The sequence below is a fragment of the Panthera onca genome, chromosome D3 (genome assembly GCF_046562875.1).
Source record: "Panthera onca isolate mPanOnc1 chromosome D3, mPanOnc1 haplotype 2, whole genome shotgun sequence".
NCBI lineage: Eukaryota > Metazoa > Chordata > Mammalia > Carnivora > Felidae > Panthera > Panthera onca.
The window spans coordinates 27,269,460-27,293,665 of NC_138350.1; the positions used below are offsets into that span (position 1 = coordinate 27,269,460).

At 51.4% G+C, this 24,206-nt stretch overlaps 1 protein-coding gene across 4 annotated transcripts in view; it reads left to right on the forward strand.

Moving 5' to 3' along the window:
* Positions 1-14,010, forward strand: part of GNB1L (G protein subunit beta 1 like) — a 67,881-nt gene extending 53,871 nt beyond the window's left edge. For 2 of the 4 annotated variants that reach the window (XM_078435535.2, XM_078435533.2), the window contains exons 7-8: positions 5,468-6,546; positions 7,541-14,010. In XM_078435535.2, the coding sequence (XP_078291661.2) occupies positions 5,468-5,785 (318 nt within the window). In that variant the 3' untranslated portion in view covers positions 5,786-6,546; positions 7,541-14,010. The remainder of the gene's footprint in view (positions 1-5,467; positions 6,547-7,540) is intronic. The other 2 variants (XM_078435534.2, XM_078435536.2) reach the window with 2 other exon arrangements.
* The last annotated feature ends 10,196 nt before the right edge of the window (positions 14,011-24,206 follow it).

The window sequence follows — 24,206 nt, forward strand, 5'->3', positions numbered from 1 at the left end:
GGCGCCCCAATAGCTCATTTCTTTTTAATGTTGTTGGTTTTTTTTTTTTGGTTTTTTTTTAAGAGACAGAGAATGAGTGGGGGAGGGGCAGAGAGAAAGAGAGAGAGAGGGAGGGAGACACAGAATCTGAAGCAGGCTCCAGGTTCTGAGCTGTTAGCACAAGAGCCCAACACGGGGCTCAAACTCATGAACTGCAAGATCATGACCTGAGCTGAAGTCAGACACTTAACTGACTGAGCCACCCAGGTACCCTACTCATTTCTTCTTAGCACTGAATAATATTCCATTGTCTGGAGGCACCACCATTTATTTATCTATTCACCTATTAAAGGACATGTCGGTTGCTTCCCAGTTTTAGCAATTATGAAAAAAGCTGCTATAAACACCCATGTGCAGTTTTCTGTATGGATATAAATTTTCAGCTTCTTTAGGTAAATACCAAAGTGTCCAATTTCTAGATCATGTGGCAAGATTGTGTTTAGTTTTGTAAGATACCACCAAGCTGTCTTCCAAAGTGGCTGTAGAGTTTTGCATTCCCACCAGCAGTGGATGAGAATTCCTGTTGCTCCACATCCTTGCCAGCATTTGGTGTTGTCAGTGTTCTGGATTTTGGCCATTCTAACAGATGTGTAGTGGGTATCTCACTGATGTTTTTTTTTTTTTTAATTTTTATTATTGAAGTATAATTGACATACAATGTTAACCTAGTCGTTGTTCTGATTTGCATTTCCCTGAGAATGTATGACAGAAGCACTTTTCTTATGCTTATTTGCCATGTGTATGTCTTCTTTGGTGAAGTGTCTGTTAAGGTGTTTGGCCCATTTTTTAATCAGGTTGTTTGTTTTCTTAGTGTTGAGTCTTAAGAGTTCGTCGTATATTTTAGATAACAGTCCTTTATCAGATACATCTTTTGCAAGTATCTTCTCCCATTCTGTGGTTTGTCTTTTCATTCTCTTGCCATTGTCTTTCACAGAGCAGAAAATTTTAATTTTAGTGAAGCTCAGCTTCTCAATTCTTTCTTTCATGGATCGTTCCTTTGATGTTGCATCTAAAATGTCATTGCCAAACCCAAGATCATCTAGGTTTTTCTCCTGTTATCTTTTAGGATGTTTATAGTCTTGTGTTTCATATTCAGAGCTGTGATCCATTTTAAGTTATTTTTTGTGAATTAGGGATGTAAGGTGTTCATCTATATTCATATTTTTGTACATGGATGTCCAGTTGTTCCAGCACTGCTTGTTAAAAAGACTGTCTTTTCCTTCATTATGTTTCCTTTGCTCCTTTGTCAGAGACAAATTGACTCTATGTGGGTCTATTTCTGGACTCTCTATTCTGTTCCCTTAATCTGTCTCTTTCATCAATAACCACACTATCTTGACTGCTGTAGCTTTAGAGTAAGTCCTGAAGTCAGGTAACGTTAGGTCTCCAACTTTGTTCGTCTCCTTTAAAATATTGTTGGTTGTTCTGGGTTGGTTCTTTTTTATAATCTGCATTTCCTTTTTTTCTCTTTCTTTCTTTCTTTCTTTGAGAGAGAGAGTGTAAGCAGAGGAGAGGGGAGAGAGAGAGGGAGAGAGAGAGAAAGGATCTTAAGCACGCCACATTCAGTGTGGAGCTGATACACAGCTCAATCCACGACCCTGGGATCATGACCTGGGTTGAAATCAAGAGTCAGACGCTCAACCTACTGAGCCACCCAGGCACCCCATATAATCTCCCATTTTTCTGCTAATAATTCCTGTCTATTCACTCATCAAGACAATTATTTTTAGTAATTATTTGAATGTATTTTCTTTCATTTTTTAAAAAACATTTAAACAGCTGCTTTAAAGTCTTTGATATGTCTAATATCTGTGTCATTCTGGGTCAGTTTCTATTTAGTGTTTTTTTTTCCAGTTGACCACGAGTCATATATTCCTGCTTCTTTGCATGTCTAATAATTTTTTGTTTGCATGCTAGACATTGTAATACAGTCTAGTCTTTTGCGCTGAAGAGTGTTTACTTTTGTTATTGCAGGCAATTCAGTTACTGGCTGTTGACCTTGAACTTATGTAGGTTTGGCATTATGCTCTGTCAGGGCAGATATGTGGAAAGCCCAAGGTCCTTCCCAGGCTCCTCCGAAGTGGTGGAACTCACCTTCCAAACTCTTCCTCCCCTTCAGACCATGTAGAGCTCTGTCTCTAGCATTGTTACAGTAGGTCCAGGGTAGGCCTTACCCAAAGGTATGTTCCTCATTCCTGAAGTAAGACCATTGTGTCATCTCAGTTGGTCTTGGGATGTCAGGCAGTGTTTGCACTGTGGCTGGATGCACTGGAGATCACTGTTGAATCTCTTATAACTATTCTATTTAACCCTGCTGCAGCCACTGTCTGGTAAACCTCGTGTGCTGTCCTGAGCTTGCACAGCCCAGCCTTCCACACAAGGATGGATAGGGAAACCAGACATGGCCTTCCATCCCTCCCCCAGTTCCCTCCATGCTGCTGGCTCACCCCACAGATTTAGCTGCTCTAGCTGCCCCACTCTGTGATCTCTGCCTCCTCAGCTTCATGTACACAGAGGTGCACCACCTAGATTTCATGGCTGGGACATTTCCCTGGGCAGATTGCTGCTAGGGTTTTTGAGAGGCCCACTTCATCAGCTGCCCTTCCCCACCTATTGTCCACTGCCTAGACACAGTTGCTTGGTATATTTTGTCCAGTTTGATGGTTGTTTATAGCATGAGGACTGGTCTGGTACCAGTTATTACTCCATCAAAGCCACATTCCTATTGTTCTTGCTTCATAAATGATATGCCTATTTATCTCTTAAAGAGATAGTCATAGCTCTTCATTGTGAATTGTACCCTTTATCATTGATAAGTATGGTATATAGTCTGTCTTCATGCTCTTGGCTCTGAATTCAACCTTTCCTATTACTGACACTGTACCCCTGTTTCTCTTGCGTGCACTCTCCTGGTATATCTTTGCCAATCATTCCTTTGGTGTCTCTCTTACACATAGCACAGATTTGGATTTAACTTTGGAATCCAGTTATAAATCTGTTGAGTATATTTGTATGAAGAAATACAAGGGCAAGTTCTAGGAAATCATGGCACCTAGTGTCAAGGGTGGGGAAGGAAGTAATGTTGTTTTTGTCATTACTTACAGTGGGTTGTCAGATAATCTCTCAAGTATGAGGTTGACTATTTTATCTTAGGCCCCAAATGACAAAAGATGAACAAATCAATGAATTTAACAAAAATTCCATCTCTCTCAGAATCCTCCCATATTTCAGTTAGTTGCATAACCAGTTCTATAGCCATAATCCACATATTGTTTTAGACCTAATCCCAATGGTAAGTAGATTCCATACTCTCTGCCAGGTCATCTGTTAAAGTTCTCTGGTTATCTCTTATGAGACTAGAGTTAATCTTCCAGTCCTTCAGGAAGAGCTTATGGGAACATATTCTTTGAGTTCTTACATGTTCAAAAATACTTGTCTATTGTTTTTATACTTGAACAGCAGTTTGGCTAGATATAAAATTCGTGGACCGTGCCTGCCCTCACAGCCTTCTCTGTCTATTGCCACAGATGTGGCCATGGAACATTCTGAGGACAGCCTAAACCTTACCTCACAGTCAACTTGATCTTTTTGCCTGACCACCAAAGGGCTTTTATTTTTCCCCCCTCAGTCTGATGATTTTCCTAAGGCATATCTTAACATTGACCATCCTGAAGCCTGTCTTTGGATTTGGATTGTAAGACTTCAATTTCTAGAAATTAGAATTGATTTTCTAAATCATTGAGTGTTAGAGCACCTCCACCTGTCTCCTACATCTGCTGTTTTCTCTCCAGTCTGTTGTAACTCTTTGTTTCTCTTTCATTTTGCTCACTTTGTATCTTTCCTGCTCTTCCTATCTAGTTCCAGTCTCCTTCTGCTGTTCCCATTCCCCTTCATTTCTTTGAGTTCTTTCTTCCACTTCTTTCCTGTGCTCTGTCAGTTCGGCTTTCCTCCCTCTGTGTTTGCTACTTTGGGTTCTTGTTTTATAGAGGTGATTGCTTCATGAAGTTTTGTTTTGTTAGATTATGGCAAAAATGCTTGGTGGCAATATTTGTTTGCTTCCAAGGAATATTACCATTTGTATGTATGTATGTATGTATGTATGTATGTATGTATTTTGAGAGATAGAGAGCAAGTGGGGAGGGGCAGAGAGAGAGGGAGACAGAATCCCAAGCAGGCTCCATGCTGTCAGCACAGAGCCCAACACAGGGCTGGAACTCATAAACTGTGAGATCATGACCTGAGCTGAAACCAAGAGTTGGACACTCAACCTACTGAGCCACCCAAGTGCCCCTACCATTTGTTTTTAAATGTTTCTTTCCTCCTTTTCCCTAGTGTTATCTTTGCAGAGATGAGGAATTCTTAACCAAGACTGCTATGGCCCCATTAGGAAGTGAATTAGGAGAAAAGGGTGTGCTGGTGAGACGGCAAACTTCAGGGCAGCAAAAGTTTGTGGTGCACAGGGCTAGACCAATCATGGGATCAGTAGAAGAAAGTGGCCATTGTGCATTGTCACAATGATGGCAAAGTGCCTTTGTCATTTCGTGTGTGGGGACAGAGATGCCAGATTGCCTTGCCATGCATAAGATAGTGCTGTATAACCACAAGTGGTCCTGTGACCACAAAGGCAGCTCCGGATCCCTACCTGTTGCAGGAGGCACGTGTCAAGGAGGGGTCATCACACAGCACTGACTGTGGGAGCGCTCAGCCCCCAGAGAGCAGTTGGCTTCCAATGGCTCAACACAGATAGAATGCGTCTGTGCAACTCCTTGTTTTGTTTTGCCTGCCCCCTTCTCAGAACCAGGCTAGGGACTAAGGTTTCAGCCATGGCCAGTGTGGCAGGCTCTGCAGGTGCTCCTGTGACCTGCACCTTCCTGTTGTCCCCCACTCCTCCTACCTGCACCCACTGGCTCCCCTTCTTGGGGCTCTTCAACCCCTCTTGCTGAAGATGGAGTTTGTTTCTTGTACTCCTCTTGCTTTGGGGTCGGTGTGAGGTTTCCCTAGAAGGGAGAAATGCAGACCTTATTCTTCTATCAAGCAGGAAATGCCTCTTGCATTTCATTAGAGTGCAGTGTATTTCTGTGATGAAGGACTCCAGGACCCAGCCCACTGAGGTCTTTCCTGAGGGCCTGATAGAAAGGGAAGCAGAGTAGCTCTGTGGGGCCTCAAGGGCTCTCTGAGGGAAGGGGCTGAAGTCTCCTTTCATAACCCAAGGGTTCAGCCAAGGGCAGTGGTCAGGCTGCTCCCCTCAGCAGGTCTGTGGCTAGCTCCTGGGAGGTAGGGGGTAAGTTTATAGGAACATGCAATCATCTTGGCAGCCTGCATTTCCCTCCTTGTTCCAGCTGCCAGACGGGGGATGTCCACAGGTGGGAGCCCCTGTGACAAGTCTAAAGCCACTTCATGGTTCTCTCTGCTGCTCTTGATCTTGTAGGTATGCAAAACTCATGAACTCACCAATCCCGGGATTGCTGATGTCAAGATCCGGCCAGACCGCAAGATCCTGGCCACTGCAGGCTGGGACCATCGTGTCCGTGTGTTTCACTGGCGGACAATGAAGCCACTGGCTGTACTGTCCTTCCACAGTGCTACTGTCCACTGTGTGGCCTTCGCTGCCAATGGCTTGCTTGCTGCAGGGTCCGGGGATCAGCGCATCAGCATCTGGTCACTCTACCCGATTAGCAGTGACTCATCCACTCCCTTGTCAGGACATGTGGAGGACACGGAGGTGGGAGCCCATGCCTTGGCCTGACCCAGGCATGTAGAAACCATGCATCAGGACCCTTGAGGACAACCAGTCACAGTTATCTTCCTCCAGTTACGAGAGGTGTCCATTCCTTGGAGTTCTCATTTTCTTCACAAGGCTTGGGTTTCCTTTTTTTTTTTTTTTTTTTTAATTTTTTTAAAATGTCTTTATTTTTGAGAGAGAGAGAGAGAGGGAGACACAGAATCCGAAGCAGGCTCCAGGCTCTGAGCTGCCAGCACAGAACCAGACACAGGGCTTGAACCCACGAACCATGAGATCATAACTTGAGCCTAAGTCAGACGCTCAACCAACTGAGCCACCCAGACGCCCCGGCTTATGTTTCCTTTTGTGAAATACAGCCTCTGTCTGACAGTGACTGCAGTTTACAAAGAGTAACTGGGCCAGACAACTGGGCATCTGTGGTCCAGGTGAGAGGCCAACCTGGGGATACTATTTTATAATAAACTTCCAGTTGCAAACCTGCAGGTTCAAAGTACAAATTCTCCAAGGTGACACCCTGCTTCCCCCTTAGAGTTAGCTCTGAGAGCCATCCTTAGACTTTCCAATGGGCAGGACAGTTGACCCCTGCCCAAATGGGGGGTACCGAATGTGGTCCCCAGGTCCTGCTGACTCCATGTGGCTCCTTATACCCAAGGATGGCCAGGAGCTTCTGATGCACAGGGCTGAAGCCAGAACCAGTAGAAAGAAGTGACCAGACCCTTCAAGAGAACACGGCAGAAGCAGGGTGGCCACGGCTGATGGCAAAGGTAACTCTGGGCAGAGAGAGCTCATGGTTCAGGGCCAGGCCAAACGCAGGACCCATGGGAGGATGTGCCACCCCAAAGAGGGGAAGACCAAGGATGGCAAGGGCAGCTTCAGGGTGAAAAGCATAGCAGAATTAAGTATGGCTGACACAGCCATCAATGACACAGTCCCAGCCAGCGCCATGCACTCAGGGCAACTGGGAATTAGCAGCCAAAGCAGGCAGTGCAGCCAGTCTCCTTCCATGCATGGCTGGGCCCAGCCGTCAAAGCTGGGCTATTGATTGGGAAGGAAGTTGGCCCTGGAAATTGGGATGGAGGTTGTGGGCAGGTAGGAAAGCTGGGGGCCTCAAACCCCTTTGTTGCACTGGCTGTTTTGCCAGAAAAGCCCCCTTTGGTCCCTGCCTGAAGAGGTCAGTCCTTCTTTACCTAAAGGACCTGGAAGGGCTTCCCCTGGGTCAGGGTCCATGTGGGATACTCAGGACCAGCTCCCCCACCTCACAGCTTGCCTTATAACTAAACTCCGGCCCCAGGAGGCCCCAAAGGGTGAGGTACAAAGTGTGGCCCGTGATGAAGTGGCAGTGCTCCAGAAGACCCTCATGCAGACAGAAATCTGGAGAACACGTGTGGGATCCAGGTGGCAGGAATATGAGACGCATGAGGCCAAATCCATTGAAACAGGGCTACTAACAGAGGGTCTGGACTCACTGCAGCCTGAGGAGTTAGAAAGGCCCCCAGGGTTTGGTTGCTTGGTTGAAACGTGGACCACAAGGCAGGTTTGCTAAGTGCAGCTGAAATGCCAGAACCACCTCCGTGTACTGCAGAGGGAATGACCTGAGGGCTCAGGGGGATTGGGGTGCTCTAGGGCACTTATCACTGAGACCTCCTCACCCTCCACAAGAGGGGCTGGAGCATGTGCCTTTCCCCATGTCTTGGAGGCATACATCCACAAGGGGAGCCCAGCGTCCTTGAAGAGCTCTGTGGTCTCTCTTCTCTGCAGGTCAGTTGGAGCCACTGCCACAGAGCAAGGATCTCTAAATGCAGTGGAGTCCGTGGATCTCAGAGTGGCAAGGCCTAGTGGTGGCACTTCATGACCCAAGACATGGTAGGTGTGGTTGTGTGGTGGGCAGCGGGACCACTGCGGCCACCAGCAGCCAGACTCGCAGAGGTGCAGGTGTGGGCTGGTGGCCTTGGGGCCCTGGAAGTGGAGCTGATGGGAAGCCTACTCAAATCTGGCTTGGTCTGCTTGAGCAGAAGCGTTCTGGATCTAGCAGACAGATGTCTGACCCAGGCCACCAAAACAGAGGCACAGCCCCTCCATCACAGACCCAGGCCTTGTGAGGAAAGATCGCACTGTACTGCTGACCACGTATACTTCGGATCTTCTGCCCAGCCTCCCCAGTGACCTACGGCTACTCCCGAGGGGACAGCACACTGTTGGAGCTCACTGACAGCCCTGTCTGGGGACTGGCTTGCCCACATGGGCCCTGTTGGACAGAGGTGCTGGAGAGTGTCCTCCGGCACCTTTGGGAGGGACCACGCTGGCCCCGGAGTGTCCTGTAGCCAGGTTACCAGATGTTGGGGGACCCATCTAGAGGGATTTCCACATCATGAATGTCCGAAGGAGAGACTGTTTAGGCTGCAGGCACTTGAACCTCACCAGACATGAGGGGAACTGCCGAGTGAGCCACATTCGGGGTGCTCCTCACAGGGAGGCTGTCAGGTCAGAGACCGTGGAGGGTGGCTGAGCCACAGCCCTGCCATGACTCCCACATACTAAGGACGTTCTAGAACAGCAGCCGTGGGCTGCTCAGTGCTGCTGCTCACCTCCCTTCTCTTTCTCTCTGCAAGAGGCACCCATCTGCTGACATGACCACAGGCAGTGGGACACTGGGTTGTGGGTGGTCATTCTGAAAAATGAACCTTTGCTAATCCTGCCCACGGCCAGGCAGCCACAGGCTGATGCTAAACAGCAAAGGATTGTTGGATGAGTCTCGGAACGCACCTAGCCTCCTTGCTAAAGCAAAGCTGTGAACGCACAGAGTGGTGTCAACATCCCACCCTCACCAGCACTTTTGGGAATGGGCTGCGCTGCAGGCAGTTGCCGGGAGGGAGGGGCATGCCTGTACAGCAGGGGAAGGGAGAGGCGAGCCCCTTCAGTTACTCTGCATGCCCTTCAGGCAGCCCTGCCAGAACCCACTGCCATGGCTGGGAAGCCTGTGTGGGGGTGCCGTCCACCCTGCCTCAGCTCTGGCCCTGAGGCATTGGGCCTGGAACTGGTACAACCTCAAGAGTCTGTGAACCCAATGGCCAAGGAAATGGTGTCCCCGCCCCTTGTATATGCCTGTGTCATCAGCTCATCAGGAATCTTGGGGACTCTTGTCTCTTAGCAGAATCACCATATTTACAAAAACAGCCATGGAGGTGTGTGTTCCAGACAAAGGGACAGGGTAGTGCAAGTCAGCATGAGGTTTATTAAAGCCAGAGATACTTCCAGAATGTCTGAGGTGCGCTGTGTGTGTTGACTGCCTGTGTCTTGCCCCTGGAGATGGTAGAGAGGAGGTGTTGGCAGACGCAGACCCGGCGTCCATACCTGGCCCTCACCTTCCTGTTAAAGGCACCAGCAGAGGTGCATAGAGGATCACAGGCAACTGACCGTGCACTGGGCTCTGGGCTGTCCCACCAGGGTCACATGCTGGTGAGCAGTGTCCGGGGACGTCTTGTGGCCAAATCTCTACTTATGGGGGCCAAATTGGGCTGTGACAGCCCTGCAGGCCCTGTGTGTCTCATGGGGTCTTGTGGATAGGCAAGCATGTTCTGAGGCCGGCCAGGCTTTATGGATATTATAGGGAAAGACTGGTGGCCAGGACTTTTGTCCATTCAGCTGAGCCACCAGGAACCGCAGTGGCACCAACTGTATTAGAAACGCTGGTGTCTGAACCAGCGTGGCTCTCCTCTCGGCCCACCATGGGGCCCAAAGCTTTGTACAACAGGATCTGAGGACGTTAGCAAATCACCACAGACCTGACCAGTCTCAGACTCCCCGCAGCATCATCAGAAACAGGGGCCCCACTCTGACGCCCAGCCTGGAGAAGATGCTTCATGTTTGCAAAGTCCCAGATAGTCCTTGTCATGTCCCTCCTCAGACCTGACCTGGTGTCGGTGGCTGGCTGCGCCACGGGACCCAGGTGTGCAGGAGCACTGCTGTCTTCCAACAGCTGTGCGGCCCCCTTTCTGGAAGCACTTAAGCTGATCTCCCTGACCATCCCAGGGTGGGCTGCAGAGTGGGCACAGCGGCGTCCCTGCGGCTCTCCCACAATGACAGGCAGGTGCTCGATGAGGAGGAGCCTCTGTGTAGATCCACGGTTGTGCTTTACCAGAAGGATGTGTGCATTCTCATGGCCAGTCCCTTTGCTGTTAACTTAGGGACCTTAATGTTCTGGGAGTGGTTTCTTTTCCTTTGCATGGATGATCATAGCAGCTTTATTCATAATAGCCCCAAACTAGAAATACCCCAAATGTATTGACAGATGAAGGGACAGAGAAGCAAACTGTGGTGCATCACTACGTGCAGTCCTGCCAGCCATGAAGAGGAGCCTGGATGGACCCTGAGGAACTGGGCTTGGGTGGAAACTACAGTCTGCCAAGGTCCAGCCCATCCCCAGATCTCCCTCAGGCTGTGCAGGATGTCTGCATGAGGCACCCTGGGGTGACACCTCAAAAGGGCTGATCTGGGCATGGCCTCGGGCAGAGGCCCATAGGAGGTCTCTCACACCCCGTGACAGAGTTTTCTCCACTTTCCATTTTACCACAGTACAAAAGGCCTGCTTTTCCTTAAAGATGTTTCCACATGCCTCGTGTTGGCCAATAAAACCTGTCCTGGAAGTCCAGTTACCAATGGTGTTCCTCAACCTATTAAACAGACAAAAGAAAGAGCAGGGCTTGGGCTGGGCCTCCTGGCCTTCACCTCAGGCCATGTGGGAAGCCCTACTCCCTTCTGGTCACCTGCCTGCAGGCCAGTAGCAACCACATTTGCTGACAGGCCATGTCTGCGTGTCCACATGGTACCTTGGGGGCCAGGCCATGCCTGTGTTCCTTCATGTAAGTTGCTTTCATCAAGACCCTTCCCAGCCCACCAGCACCTCCGTACACCCAGCCACGTCTGTCCGTGGCATCTGGGTGGCTCTTCGAAATCATCCCTGTGATTTTCTCCCCATTTCCAAAGTGCCTTTCCTAGCCGAGCAACATTTTTCAGGACTTCCACTTAAGCACTGTTTCATTCAGAGGTCACTTTGATTTAGCACAGTCCACAGTGGCCCAACTGGTGATTCTGCATCACTGACATCGATGTTATCATCCAGAAAGATGAGGAAGGCCATGGCGCGGGTGCCCAGTGGACAGGAAATGCAGCCAGGCAGAGACCTGTGGTTCCCCAAGGGAATGTCACTAGACAAGCATCACTCATCATGTGTCCTCAGTCACCCTCACCCTCAGGAAGACCTTTTCCAGCCCAACCCAGCCACTGAGAGGGGCTCACTAGTGTCTCAAAGAAGTTTTCGTTAATACTCTCTTAGTGGAGAAGCTGCACACAATCAGAGAAAACTCATTTGGGAGAAGCTATAGACGTTTCTTGTGTGCAGCTCTGGTCAGTGTGGTTTTTTTTTTTTTTTTTTAAGTTTTATTTATTTATTTTGAGAGAGACAGAGATGGCGCAAGTGGGAGAGAGGGAGAGAGAGAAAATCCCAAGCAGGCTCCGCAGCACTATCCGCACAGAGCCCAGCGTGGGTGGGGCTCAAGCTCATGAAACCGTGAGATCATGACCTGAGCCAAAACCAAGAGTCGGACGCTTAACCAGGCATCCCTCTGCTCAGTGTGTTCTGCTGTCCTGTCCTTCTTGGCACAGCTTCCATGGGTCAGGAGTGCGGGCACAGGATAGCCGGGGCCTCTGGTGGGAACCTCACAGACTGTAGTTAGGTATCAATGGGACCGGGTCCTCTTCCAGCCCTCCTGGTTATTAGCAGAATCCACAGCTTTGTGCTAGATGACTGATGCCCAAGGCCTGAGGCTCCTTCACAGCCAGCAGGCGTGGCCTTGGGATATTCTGTGCTGTGACTTTCATGACCCAGGGTGTGATCTGAATGTTCTTTTGGGGAGTCCAAGCATCCCCTTGCCACCACCTCCAGGGCAGAGGGCGCCTCTGGAAGGCTGGGACTGCAGCAGGTCCCACCTCAAGGCCACCTGCCCTGAAAGGCAAGCAGCTGTGCCATTCTGGCCAGCCAGCTCAGGCAAGTGGGTGGCCCGGTATGTGCATCTGAACCCGCCTCAGGAACCTTCTGCAGATCCCCCTCCAGACCTCTGGTAACCCTGTAAGAGGGGTTCACAGCCATTCCCACCCAGCAGGTGGGCAGCGCTTACCCAGCATCCACCACAGGCCAACTCCCTCTCGGACAAGCAGGAAGCTCACGGCAGACCTGGCAAGGACCACGGTCAGTCGTTGAGAATTCATCATCTTTTCCTGCGCTCCCTGAGTTTCATAGATGGGGTAACGTCAGACAGCCATGTGCTTTGGAAGTAGGCAAACCAGCCTCCACGCCTGGTCGGGGGCGGTGAACCCCAGAGAGCTGGACAAGGCACTCAGACACAGGATTACCCGAGGAAGGGCTTGCTGTGGCACAGTGTCCAGGGAGACCTTGCTGCACTCGCTCGGCAGTCTGGCTTTGTGCTGACGTGCAGTGCGTGTCTTTACACTCCTGAGTGAGTGATTGATGTTCAATCAGGTGTTACCCACCTGTGTCTGTGCCAAGAAGCCACAGAACACCCTCTGCACAAAAGGACTATTTGCACAAAGGAAAAAACATTCCTTCAGGGGGTTCTTTAGAAACGCTTGATACTCAACTAGCTATAACTTCATGGGAAAGCCTGGTGTCAAAGACGAGCTGGCACAGACGAACACCTTAAAGCTGAGTGTGCCGTGCACCTGTGCTCCAGCGCAGGCGAACCGCTGCTCCCCACCATGCCCCACAGCTCCAGCCGCGCAGCCGCCCCGTGTCCAGCCCACTCCCCTCTCCTACGGCATCACTGCCCCCCGGTTTCACACGCGCCCTGCCTAGACTCAGCTTCCCCAGGCCAAGCTCACCAGCTTGTCTGGCACCTCCCTTAGGAGCCAGGCAGGAAGGAAGCACCTGGGCTGGACAGAGCTGAGCAAGATCCCGGGAGCCAGGAGACTGCTATTGAGTGGGGCAGACATACACCCAGCCCACCCGGAAACATGCCCACCACGTATAGGATTGTCAGTTCTACAAAGGAAGTTCTGAAACTGCGCTGAGGAAATCCATGCAGGAAAACATCTGAGTGGGAGACAGAGCCACAAACCATAGGAAGTAGGGTGTACCTGTATTGTGTGCTAAACTGAAACAGGTGCTCATGGCCTTTAAATGAAATGTTTTAAATGAAATATCCCTGCCAAGGGGGGAGTGCCTAGAGCCATTCCATGTGCACACCTGACACCCGACTTGGGCTCTCGGATCTTGGAGCAGGGTCAGGAAAGTACACCTTGTGTGTCATTGACAGACACCCTTGGGCAACAGCGTCTGGGACCTTGGCCCCACAAAGCCAAAAGTATTCATGTTTGCTGGCCCCCAAACATCCTTTAAAGAATAGCTGCTTCTGTGGCACAGGGCAGACGTGGGGAATCCTGCTACGGCCACAAGGCCCGGATGTGGTCAGAGGTGCCAAGAGCAGCACGAGAGGCCAAGGGGGGCTCCCACACAGGTCTGGGATGCATCAGGCATCAAGCAGACAGTCAACAGTCATCTGTTCAAACTGGTGAGATTGTGATAGGCCAAGAATTCTCACTGACACGAAAACAAGAAAAGTTGACGTGAAGTAGACCAGAAGAATATTGTAACAGTGAAGTAGGCCAAGTGTGTCTGAACACTGCTATGGTCTGAATGTCTGTGTCCCCCTCCAAGTTCCTAGGCTGAAACCAACCCTCCGGGTGATGGCAGCAGGAGGTGCTTAGGTCATAGGTGGAGCCTTTGTGAATGGGATTAGTGCCCAGAGAGCTCCCTCTGCCCTTCTGCCACTCAAGGACACAGGAAGTGGTCTCTCGCCACACTCTGGATCTGCCTTGATTGTGGACTTCTGGCCTCCAGAACTGTGAGAAATGAATTTCTGTTGTTTATAAGCCATAGCAGCCTGAACGGACTGAGACAAAATGTTATATTTTTATTGTTTTTTTAAGATGTGGAATGTTAAGGGGTGCCTGGGTGACTCAGTCAGTTGAGTGTCCAACTTTGGCTCAGGTCATTATCTCACAGTTCGTGGGTTTGAGCCCCCATCGGGCTATGTGCTAACAGCGCAGGGCCCGGAGCCTGCTTCGGATTCTGTGTCTCCCTCTGTCTCTGCCCCTCCCCAACTTGTGCGTGTGCACCCTCTCTCAAAAATAAATAAACATTAAAAAAAAAAAAAGATGTGGCATTAATAAACCAGCCGAAACTCAGCAGTGTCCAGCAGTCATCTGTACTCATGGAATCCAGGAGCCAGGAATTTGGGAAGGGCTCGGCAGGGCAGTAGAGACCAGAGAGGACTGGGCACAGAGGACACTGTCGATGTGAACGCTTCTGCATGGCCTCTCAGCCTGGCAGTCTCAGGGGAGCCAGGCTTCTTACATGGGGCCTCCAAGAGCTCATCCAGCAGACCAAGGAGCCTTCTTTGCCCAGCCCTGGTATCAGAAAAGGGACACAAGACCCCACCTCATGAGGGAAGAAAGCCAAAATGTCTTCATCCTTTACAAAATGAGGCTTGTCCTTGTTTCTCTTTGGGTAGCAAGAAAGAGTGAGCACAGACAACTGAGACCCGAGGACTAGGGGGAAGGAGCCCAGGACAGGACCTGGGCCCCCTACCATCACCAGGTGGGAGCACCGAGCCATGCATAGGGAGCACCCCTCACTCCACCCTGCAGGGTGTGATGAACTGCTCATGAAGAAGGTTACCCATCCCAAAACACCAGGCTAGATCTCCAAATAAATGGACAGCAGATCTGGACCTCCCGTCCACATGAAACCAAAGAATCCTTCATCTCAGGGAGAGAAGCTAAGGGTCAGAAGCTGAAAATAAATATGAAGGGCGGGGCTGTCATTAAGAGTTCCTCAACCTGCGGAGAGGTTTTGTTACAGGGTAGGCCAGACTCACTCAGTGACAGCACTGGGCCTTCCTGTGGCACCCAGCCTGGAGCCAAACAGCCCGCTGACCCAGTGGGTAGTCTGAGCCCTGGGGTTGCTGAGAACACACCTAAGGAAGAATAATAAGCAATCCAAAGAGAAACTAGGGGCGCTTGGGTGGCTCAGTCGGTTAAGCGGCCGACTTCGGCTCAGGTCATGATCTCACAGTCCGTGAGTTCGAGCCCCGCGTCGGGCTCTGTGCTGACAGCTCAGAGACTGGAGCCTGCTTCAGATTCTGTGTCTCCCTCTCTCTCTGACCCTCCCTCATTCATGCTCTTTCTCTCTCTGTCTCAAAAATAAATAAACATTAAAAAAAAATTTTTAGAAAAACACAAAGAGAAACTAAACATAGTTCAGTGCTTTTAGCACAAGCTTTTGTGAATCTCATATGGTGTGTGTATCTTTCGTAAGATGTTAAGACATATTCAGATCTATATGTTAGGCTTGTCACTTTTGTTAAATATTTACAAGTGTTTTTGATGCATTTGCAACCAATGTATAAATGTCGGGGAAATTTTATTCTGTTATATCTGTATACCTGACATGTTTTAATATATCACCCAAGTTAGGGTGTACTATAGTGAGAATTCTTTATTACACAACATACAGTTTATAAATCTTGAGAATTTATCGAACCATTGATATTTTTTTCTATTTTGGAAATCTCAAACAAAGGCCACGATGAAGGAAACACAGCAAACCCCAGGAAGCCAGCACCTGGCTTCAACGTTAAACTGAGACCTTGCTGGTGGCCACTGGGCCTGTAGTGTCGAAGCAGGCACTTGGCACCTCCTACTCTCCTGATCCCATCAGATGGGAGTGGACAAAGTTCTGCATGAAACACATGACCTTCTCCTTGTAGACGAGACAGACATCGGGTATCTGATGTGCAGACGGGTGGGGAGATTCTTGGGATTCTGCCCAAGTCCGCAGCCATGGGGGTGAAGCCCACAGCAGCACACGCATTTCCTACCCATAACATGCGAACTCAACGTCCCCCTTCCCTCATTGGAGAAGTAAAAGAACGAGATTAGATTTGCTAATCAGGAAGAACAAATCCTACAGCCATTCCCCACACACCGCTCAGCTCAGTTATAGGGGGAAAGAGGGAGGAGACTGGAGAGGGGGTGAGAGGGGAAAGAACAAACCCCAGAATGGGCTCAAAATGGAAGAAAGGGGCAAGGAAGGGACAGCAGGTTCTCATGTCAGAGGAGAACTTACATTCAGTAACATTCACTCTCTGTTGAAGATGGTTGTGTTGAACTGTAACAAAAGTTCCACTCCCTCCCTGCCTCAGTAATACCCTCCTGCCCCTTTGCTGGCCCCCACCACAGCCCTCGCACCCATGGGTCTGCTCTCTCACCCTGTAGCCTCGCCTCTTTCAGAATGAGTATAGACGGAATCCTACAGTGTGGTGCCTCCCTTCTGGTCACCCGCAATTCTGTGTTTGGGGTCTAATGGCTGTCCCCCCAAGAAACGGTTCCTTTCTCCCAGAGTGACCCTCACGCCTGGGGGACCGGGCTCCTGAGCACGGCAGGCAACTGGACTTACCCCTGAGGTGGTCTGTCTTTGTGGAGCCTGTCCTGAGCCCCTCAGCCCTGCCCCATAGAGTCGACTGGCCACCCCCATCCCCCCCAGAGGACCTGGCCAGCATGGTGGCCTCCATCTGTCCCTCCCTGTGGGAACATGGGAGCTCTTAGAGCAGAAACTGCATCTCAACATATGCTGTGTGGCACCCACTTTGACATGTGAAAGTGTGAACATGTGACTCCGCTCCCCACCTCACACCACACCGTTGCCTCCCCTGAAAGAGAGAGGGCTGGTGGGGCTGGGCTCTCCCAGAGCTAAATGGCCTTGCCTGCCCTCCTGAAGACTTGGGATCCCTAACTGAAGCTATGGACCCCCACAAACAAAATGAGACAATGTCCCTGTGAGAGAGACACAAGAGCTAGCTGGACTGGCCAGGGCACAGGCACTTGGGAGAGGCATCTCCCAGGGGTCCTAAACCCCACACCCGGGGCTGTCACCAGCTCCCCCAGGGTGTAGGACCCACCACTCAGGCTGGGGGATGAACTGCCTGCCTCATGGGTGAGTCTGGGTCCCTGGGCACCAGTGAGGCTTATGGAGAGAGCCTGGGGTGGACTCGGCCTGGGGAGGTAGCACCAAGAGAGTGGCTCCCAGTAGGAGGGGTGCTCACTCGTCTGACTGCCGTCCAGCTAATTGCCAGGCAGGATGCGGGGCTCAAACTACTTGCGGCTGTGGCTGTTAGCTGGTCCAGACTCTGTGACATCTGGGCCCAATCATTCTGTGTTGGGGCCTTCCTGTGCACCACAGGGTGCTGAACAGCATGCCTGGCATCCACCCACCCAGTATGGCCATCAAAAGTGTCTCCAGACATTGCCGAATGCCCCTACAGGATGAAATTTCCACATTAAAAACCACTTTAGAGACAGGTTAGGACTTGGTCAATCCAAGGTGAACAGAGTGGCTTTTGTAGATTATGGATAATCCAGGGTTTCTTTAATTGTTAAACACATGTAAATATACATTAAAAAATATAAATTTGGGACACCTGTCAGTTAAGTGTCCGACTTCAGCTCAGGTCATGATCTCATGGTTCATGGGTTCAAGCCCCTCGTGGGGCTCTGTGCTGACAGCTCGGAACCTGGAGCCTGCTTCAGATCCCGTGTCTCCCTCTCTCTGCCCATCCCCTTCTCATGCTCTTTCTCTCTGTCTCTCAAAAATAAACCGTAAAAAAAATTTTTTTTAAATATAAATATGCCATTTTAACCATTTCATGTGTACAGTTCAGTGGCATTAAGTATATTCATGTTGTGCAGCCACCCCACCATCCACCTCCAGAAGTTTGTCATCTGCCCAAACTGCAGCTCTCTCCCCATCAGACACTAACTCCTCATTCTCTCCTCCCCCAGCCCCTTGCATCCCCCCCCCCCCACACACACACACACCAATACTTTCTGTTTCCATAGATCTGACTCAGGGACCTCATTTATGTGGGTTCATACAGTATTTGTCCTTTTGTGTCTGGTTTATTTCACTGAGCATAATGTCCTCAAGGTTCATTCACTTTGTAGTACAGGTCACTATTTCCTTTTTATGACCCAATAATGTCCCACTGTATGGCCATCCCACATGTTTATCCATTTATCGGTCCATCGTTTATCCATTGATTAGTTGATGATACTATGTTTGCTTCTACCTCTTGGCTACTGTGACTGATACTGCTGTGGACATGGGTGTACAAGTACCTGCGTAAGCCCCTGCTTCACTTCCTTGGGACACAGACCCAGAGTGGGAATGCCAGGTCCTATGGTAGTTCTCAGTTTAACTTTTCGAGGGATCTCCATCCTGTTTTCTCCAGAGGCTGCAGCATTTTACTTTCCCACCAGCAGCGCACAAGGGTTCCAATTTCTCCACATCTTTACCAACCCTTGTTATTTTCTGTGTGTGTGTGTGTGTGTGTGTGTGTGTCCTTATGGGCACAAAGTGGTCTCTCTCTGTGGTTTAATCCAAATTTTTAATTCATCATAAATTATTTCCCCAGGCGTATGTGTAATAGGATCTCTGTCTTCCGGAAACTTAAATCTCACTGGGATGAGACACCTGCATGGGAAGTAGCTGGAAACTGGAGGGAAACCCAGTGGCAGTGTGCAGGGGGGTGGGGGGTGGGGGAGCAGGGGGCGGTCTTTGAGGAGCCAAATGGCCTCATCAGCACACAGCAGGCACCTCAGCCCCCTCGTGTGTCCTGGTCCACACAGGACTGAAACCAGTCCTCTTCCTGGTGGAGTCCTCTCCCACCAGCAGCTCACCTGTTCAAGGAGCAGGACTGGTAAGTAGCAGGGAAATGACAGTGGCAAGTGAAGAGGCCAGCGGCAGCTGCGGCTCTGGGGACAGTCCTGCAATAGCTTCTGGGAGTCCAGGTCTCCAGAAGAGGGTGCCTGCTGACTGTTGCCTTGGGCCCTGCCTCTAACGGACCCTCCTGGCTGTCCACCCAAAGGGGAGGAGGGCTTGATCATCGGTGCCGAGAGGGTGAGACATGACCAAAAACACCAAGGACTACAAGGGCCCGCTATAGAAGCCTCCATGGGGCGCTGGGGAAAATGAGGCCCACTGCCCCTCGCTGCCCAGCAGAGCTGCCCAGTCCTTCTCAGTGGAGATGACAGCAGGCACGCTTGGGGTCCAGTGGCCTCTCTTCAGCTCCGCCTGTGGGGATGGTGACTTTGCCTCAAAAGCCCAGAGTGCCTGATCCCTCACAGAGCCAGGCTGCTGGGTGACAGGTGTGTGGGGAATGTGTGTATAGGAGTGTCCACCTCCGCGATCAGCTGGCAGCTGGCAGCTCCCTGCAGCCCACTCCCCACCTTGGCCAAGATGCCCTCGGGCCAGGTGTATAGCCTGACAGCTCCTGGTCTCTGCAGTTCTGTGCCCTGTAGTTTCTTCCAGGAGAAGGGCCAAGCTGGCCAGCGGCATCTTAATTAAACTGCTTGTTTTTCTCAGTCTTTTTAAGACTTTGCTTACCGTTATCAAAAGACGGATTCTTTGCATGGAAGTTGCTGCTTCCTTATTTTGTTGCTGCCTGTCACCACACACACGCGCTCCTGGTCCCCACTGCCACGTTGGAAGAGCTGACCTACTAGTGCCCTTTGTAGATGAATGGCAGAGGACACACTGCAGCCAGCCTTCCTGCAGCTCTGAGCCCCACCTGCAGACCATGCAGGAGCCGGCCAGGCCGGGCAGCCTTAGCAGACACAGGGAAGGGCCTGTGTCCCAGCCAGTGACTCAAGCCTACCTTACCATGAGGGAGGACTCGGAGAGGGCAGCCCTGCAGTGAAGAGCCTACCGTGTCCTCCAGCGCATGTACTGCCCGACGGGAAAAGATCCAAGCTGCAGCCACATGCAGCCAAACAGCCGTGGGGAGCCCACGAACTATGGCCTCTTCCTTAACTTGGCCTCCATCAGCCCTGGCTGCCATTACCACCTTCACTGTGTGATGAGGTCACAAAAGAAGCCATCCTGTGGAAGAACCTAGAAAACATGTTCTGAGATGAAAGGTAGGTTCAGAGATGGGGACACAGATGGAGTGAGGAGGAAGTTAAGAAGACAGGTGTGTGCGGGAGCGGGCGCGGGGCCATCCATCCTGGAAGGCCAGGGCCACTGTGGGAAGGGCTCAGAGACTGGAGCCCCAGGAGCCCAGTCTCCCAGGGTGGGGCTTTGCTGTCTTCCCGGTGACCTGAGATGCAGTACCCAGAGCTGCTCCAGGCCCTGGCCCCGCAAGTCATAAGTATGTGGCTGAAAGAATGTCCCTCAAGTCCAGGCCCCCAGCAACCGTAAGGCCCACCAGAAGTTCTTCTGATCGGACTGTGACCCCCTTAGACTGAAAACTTCAGCATCTCCGAAGTCAGGACGTGTTTCAGTCTAAGGCGGTCACAGTGTGATCGGAAGGCCTTCTCCTTGGCGGTGTGAGCAAGAGTGGTGGGCCTAGACCCTCACGTGTCCCCAGCACAGGTCTCCGCAGCAAGAGCTGGGCCGGCCTTCTCTGTGAGCGGAGGGGGAAGACACGGGTGGCGGCCGCTGGAAGCGGAGGATTAAGTACTTACTTTATGCAATTGAAAGCTGATAGATAAAGGATGTCAGCAATGCCATTCCTCTTTATAATTAAGAAGATAACTTAATTACTGCTATTAAAACCTAAGCTTCTCCCCCATGTGGGCTGCTTTTCATAAAATACCTTTGGTTCTGCTCTTCCCCACACACAGACCTGGCAGCAGTTAAACAGCGGCGCCGAGACTCCAAAGGTTCATCTTGTGAACCCATCTGGTTTGAAGTAGTACGACAAGCAGGGAAGGGAATTGAATCAAAGGCAAGATTTGTGTGTTTTTTTCAATACAGAAAATGTGTGGGGTAGACCAGGAAACAGTCCCATCCTCCGCTCCCAGGGCCGGATGCCACCACCCGGCTGTGGGGCCATGTCCCCTGGCCTGCTCCCCGGCTGTGCCCATGTCACAATACAGAGGTGGCCTTGGGGGTGAGGGAGGCAGATAGGGAGGCATATGGGAATTGGGTTTGTGCAGAGGCAACAGATGTGCCCAAATAGATGCCCGGTCCTGCCCCCCGGCACCTGTGAAACTGCACAGCCTCACTGGAACCCACACGGAGGAGGAGAGGACGGTCCCCACTGCTCACATGGACCTCCACCATTCATACCACTCCCACAGGGCAAGGGTCAGCACCCAGCAGTAAGGGGAAACTGAGGCACAGAGGCTGCAGAACCTGGCAGGTGTGCTCTCCCTTACACCCAGCTCCAGGTTGGGCCACTGGAATCATTCCTTTGGCCCAGGAAGAAGCTCCTTGGGCCCCTGCCCTCCCTCTGTCTGCCTGCACGTGGCTCCCCTGGCTCTGCCGGCGCCGCCCCTGGCAGCTGTGGCCCCGTGGAATTCTCTAGTGCTCAGGCGCTTTGATCCGCAGCACACCTGGAGATCGGTGCCTCACATTCACCCAACTGTCACCACACAGGTCCCACACACTCTTCGGACGTCCCCCAGCCAGAGGGAAGGGGTGGCTGAAGCCCCACAACCAGGCTTCCTCTGCCTCTGCAACTCCAGGCTTGAGGTGCCACCGAACACACTCCCCTCATCCATGCCACAACCTCAGTGTTCTGCCTCCGCACCCCAAATGCTTCCCTGTGTAACCAGCCCCTTCAGGTTATTTGTCATCAGAGACCTGTGTCCACATCTGCCTGTGCCCTATGACTCACCCGACACGCTTGTTTGGGCACTTTCTTTTTGTCCCCATAAAGGCATGTGGTGTTGGCCAGCTTTACTTAGTGGTAGTACTGGGGGAGGGTCCCATTCCAGAACATCCCTGCACCAGCCATGAGCCTGTGGATAAGACCCCATGGGCTGTGGGGTTGTTAGAGTGCTTGTGAGGAGGTGGCAACCATAGGGCTTGCCAAGGTGCCTGACACTTGGTAAGTCCTGTAAAAATGCCAGTCGTTTGTATTGGGGTATCCCACACACATTTCAGCCTTCCTAGGAATCTGGAAGGTTTACGTCAAAGACAGAGGCTCCAGCGCTGGAGGAAAGCAGGACAGCAGGTCCTACCTATGGCTCTGGTCTGGTCTTCCTCCTCTATTTTTTATTTTATTATTTTATTTTATTTTATTTTATTTTATTTTATTTTATTTTATTTTATTTTATTTTTATTTTATCTATTTATTATAGGCAGAGAGAGAGAGAAACGGGGAAAAGAAGGGCAGAGGGAGGGGGAAAGAGAGAGACAGAGAGACAGAGAGAGAGAATCCCAAGCAGGCTCTACATTCAGAGTAGAGCCCAATGCGGACCATGACCTGAGCTGAAATCAAGAGTCGGACGCCCAACCAACTGAGCCACCCAGCGCCCCTGGTCTTTCTCCTCTAAAAACAGTGAGCTGGGCTGCTGGGGGTGTCATCCCACCACACCCCAGGGTCTTTGGGTCCTCTAGACCCCTTATGTGGGACCCAAAGGAGTGCAGAAGGCAGTGGACAGGCCCCACCCCTCCTCTACTTAGTCAGGAGTTCACCTGTTTCATCCATTGCACATCCATTGTTTTTTGAGGGTTGAGGAGTCTGGGGTCCCTGGACCAGATTTCTGAGGTCCCTTCTAATCCAAGTTCTTCTCATCCTGAGTTGGCAGCTGTACACCTGGAGACAAGTGAAGGGAGCAGAACGGAACCTCTGGGCCAATTGGTGAACCTAGAGGAAGACACTGAGGCACGAGCCCATGAGGAAGCAGATCAGATGGGACCCGAGACCCACACAGTGCAGCACGGCAGCTCACGGAAGGCGCAGGCCAGGTGTGCTCACAGAGGAGCCCAAAGCGAGGGACACAGAAGCTGCCAGGACAGTAGCTTCACAGGGAAGTCAGGGACTGTCTGGGGTAGCTGCCCATGGGAGTGTCAGCCCCACACGGCAGTCAGAGGTGACAACATTGGCAGCGCTCGCCAGGCACTTGTTCCAGGAATGAGTGACCAAGAGGGGCTCTGAAATGCGCAGCCCCCAGCAGAAGCTGGGTGACCGGAGCCACCCTTCCCTCGCCCTCTTCCCAGGATGGAAGATGGGTGACGGCCACCTACACTACAGTGTTGCATGGCCTACACACTGTAGGACCGCCTGGAGGAACAGCCCTCCCCCCCCCACCCCCCGCACAGTGCTGGACATCACAGCACCCATCATCCTAAAACAACCGAGTGCCCTTCACAGGAGACTGGACACTGGTGAGCAGTAAGAACTGACAGGTGGGCAGCAGTGTGGGCCATCCCTGCCACACCAGGGAGCACCCGGCGCCCTGCTGCATGATCCCATTTATGAGAAGTTCTTAAGGCAGGCAAACTCATCTATGGGGGCAGAGGGCAGAAAACCTTGCCTGGGGGGCTATTCCCCAGCACAGGGCAGCCCTCATCTGCAGCATCCAGCGAGCTGACCTGCAGCACATGTGCTGCCCAGCACTCGGAATGCAGCCAGTGAGGAACCAAATGTTTAATCTTAATCTATTTTTGTTCATTAACATGTAAGTGGCCCACTATGGCTGGCAGCCACCGTGTCGGACAGTGGTGCAGCTTTCTGTCTTGAGTAGGTGATGGTCATGGGAGGGGGTCCACATGCAGGAGGCTGGCCGGCTGCACCAGAGGCCCATATGCTCAGCTTCAACCTCTCATCTGCAGGCCGCACCATCATTGGTTCAGAGGGAAGCTTCTTCTCATTTTAGCTTTAAATGAAACCAAAGTGGAGATCTCTCCAACTGTGGTTCTCACCCCCTGCCCCTCACCATGGCCTGAGTGTTTGAAAGTGTGCAGAGAGACCAGCTCTGCTGGGCATAGCCCAACACTCCTGCAGGCCTCCCAGGACAAGAAGGGATGCAGGGCACATTTGTGGCACTAACATGAAACAGGCTGCATGAGTGGGGAGCCCAGTGGTGCATGCGGCTCACCCAGAGGGAGGTCTGCAGCAGGTGGCAGCAGGGCGTCCATCAGGGATGGGTGTCCAGAGCTGCCCTTAGGAGTCCCTGAAGCTGCATCCACAGAGCCCATTCAATCATATGCTGCGTCTTCACACCCTGGCACTAGATGACCTTTGAAGCTTTGGGGGACCCTGGCTCCAGAGCTCATTCCTCAGCAGCCTTGGTTACCCTTTGTAGACCTGCCTCATGGAAACACTTTCTACCGTCCAATTGCTAAGACTTCAGTCACTTCACATCATCAGATGGGTGAACACATCCTGGAAGAAACCATCCAGTCTAGGACGGACACTGGGAAATGACTGGCTGTGCTGGGGAGAGGTGGCACCAGGTTGCAGCAATTGCCACAAACGTACTCAGACAGACACAGAAGGGGGATAAAACCTCAGCCACTTGCATTTCCCGTCCATCATGTGTCCAAGTTAGCAGCCTTGAC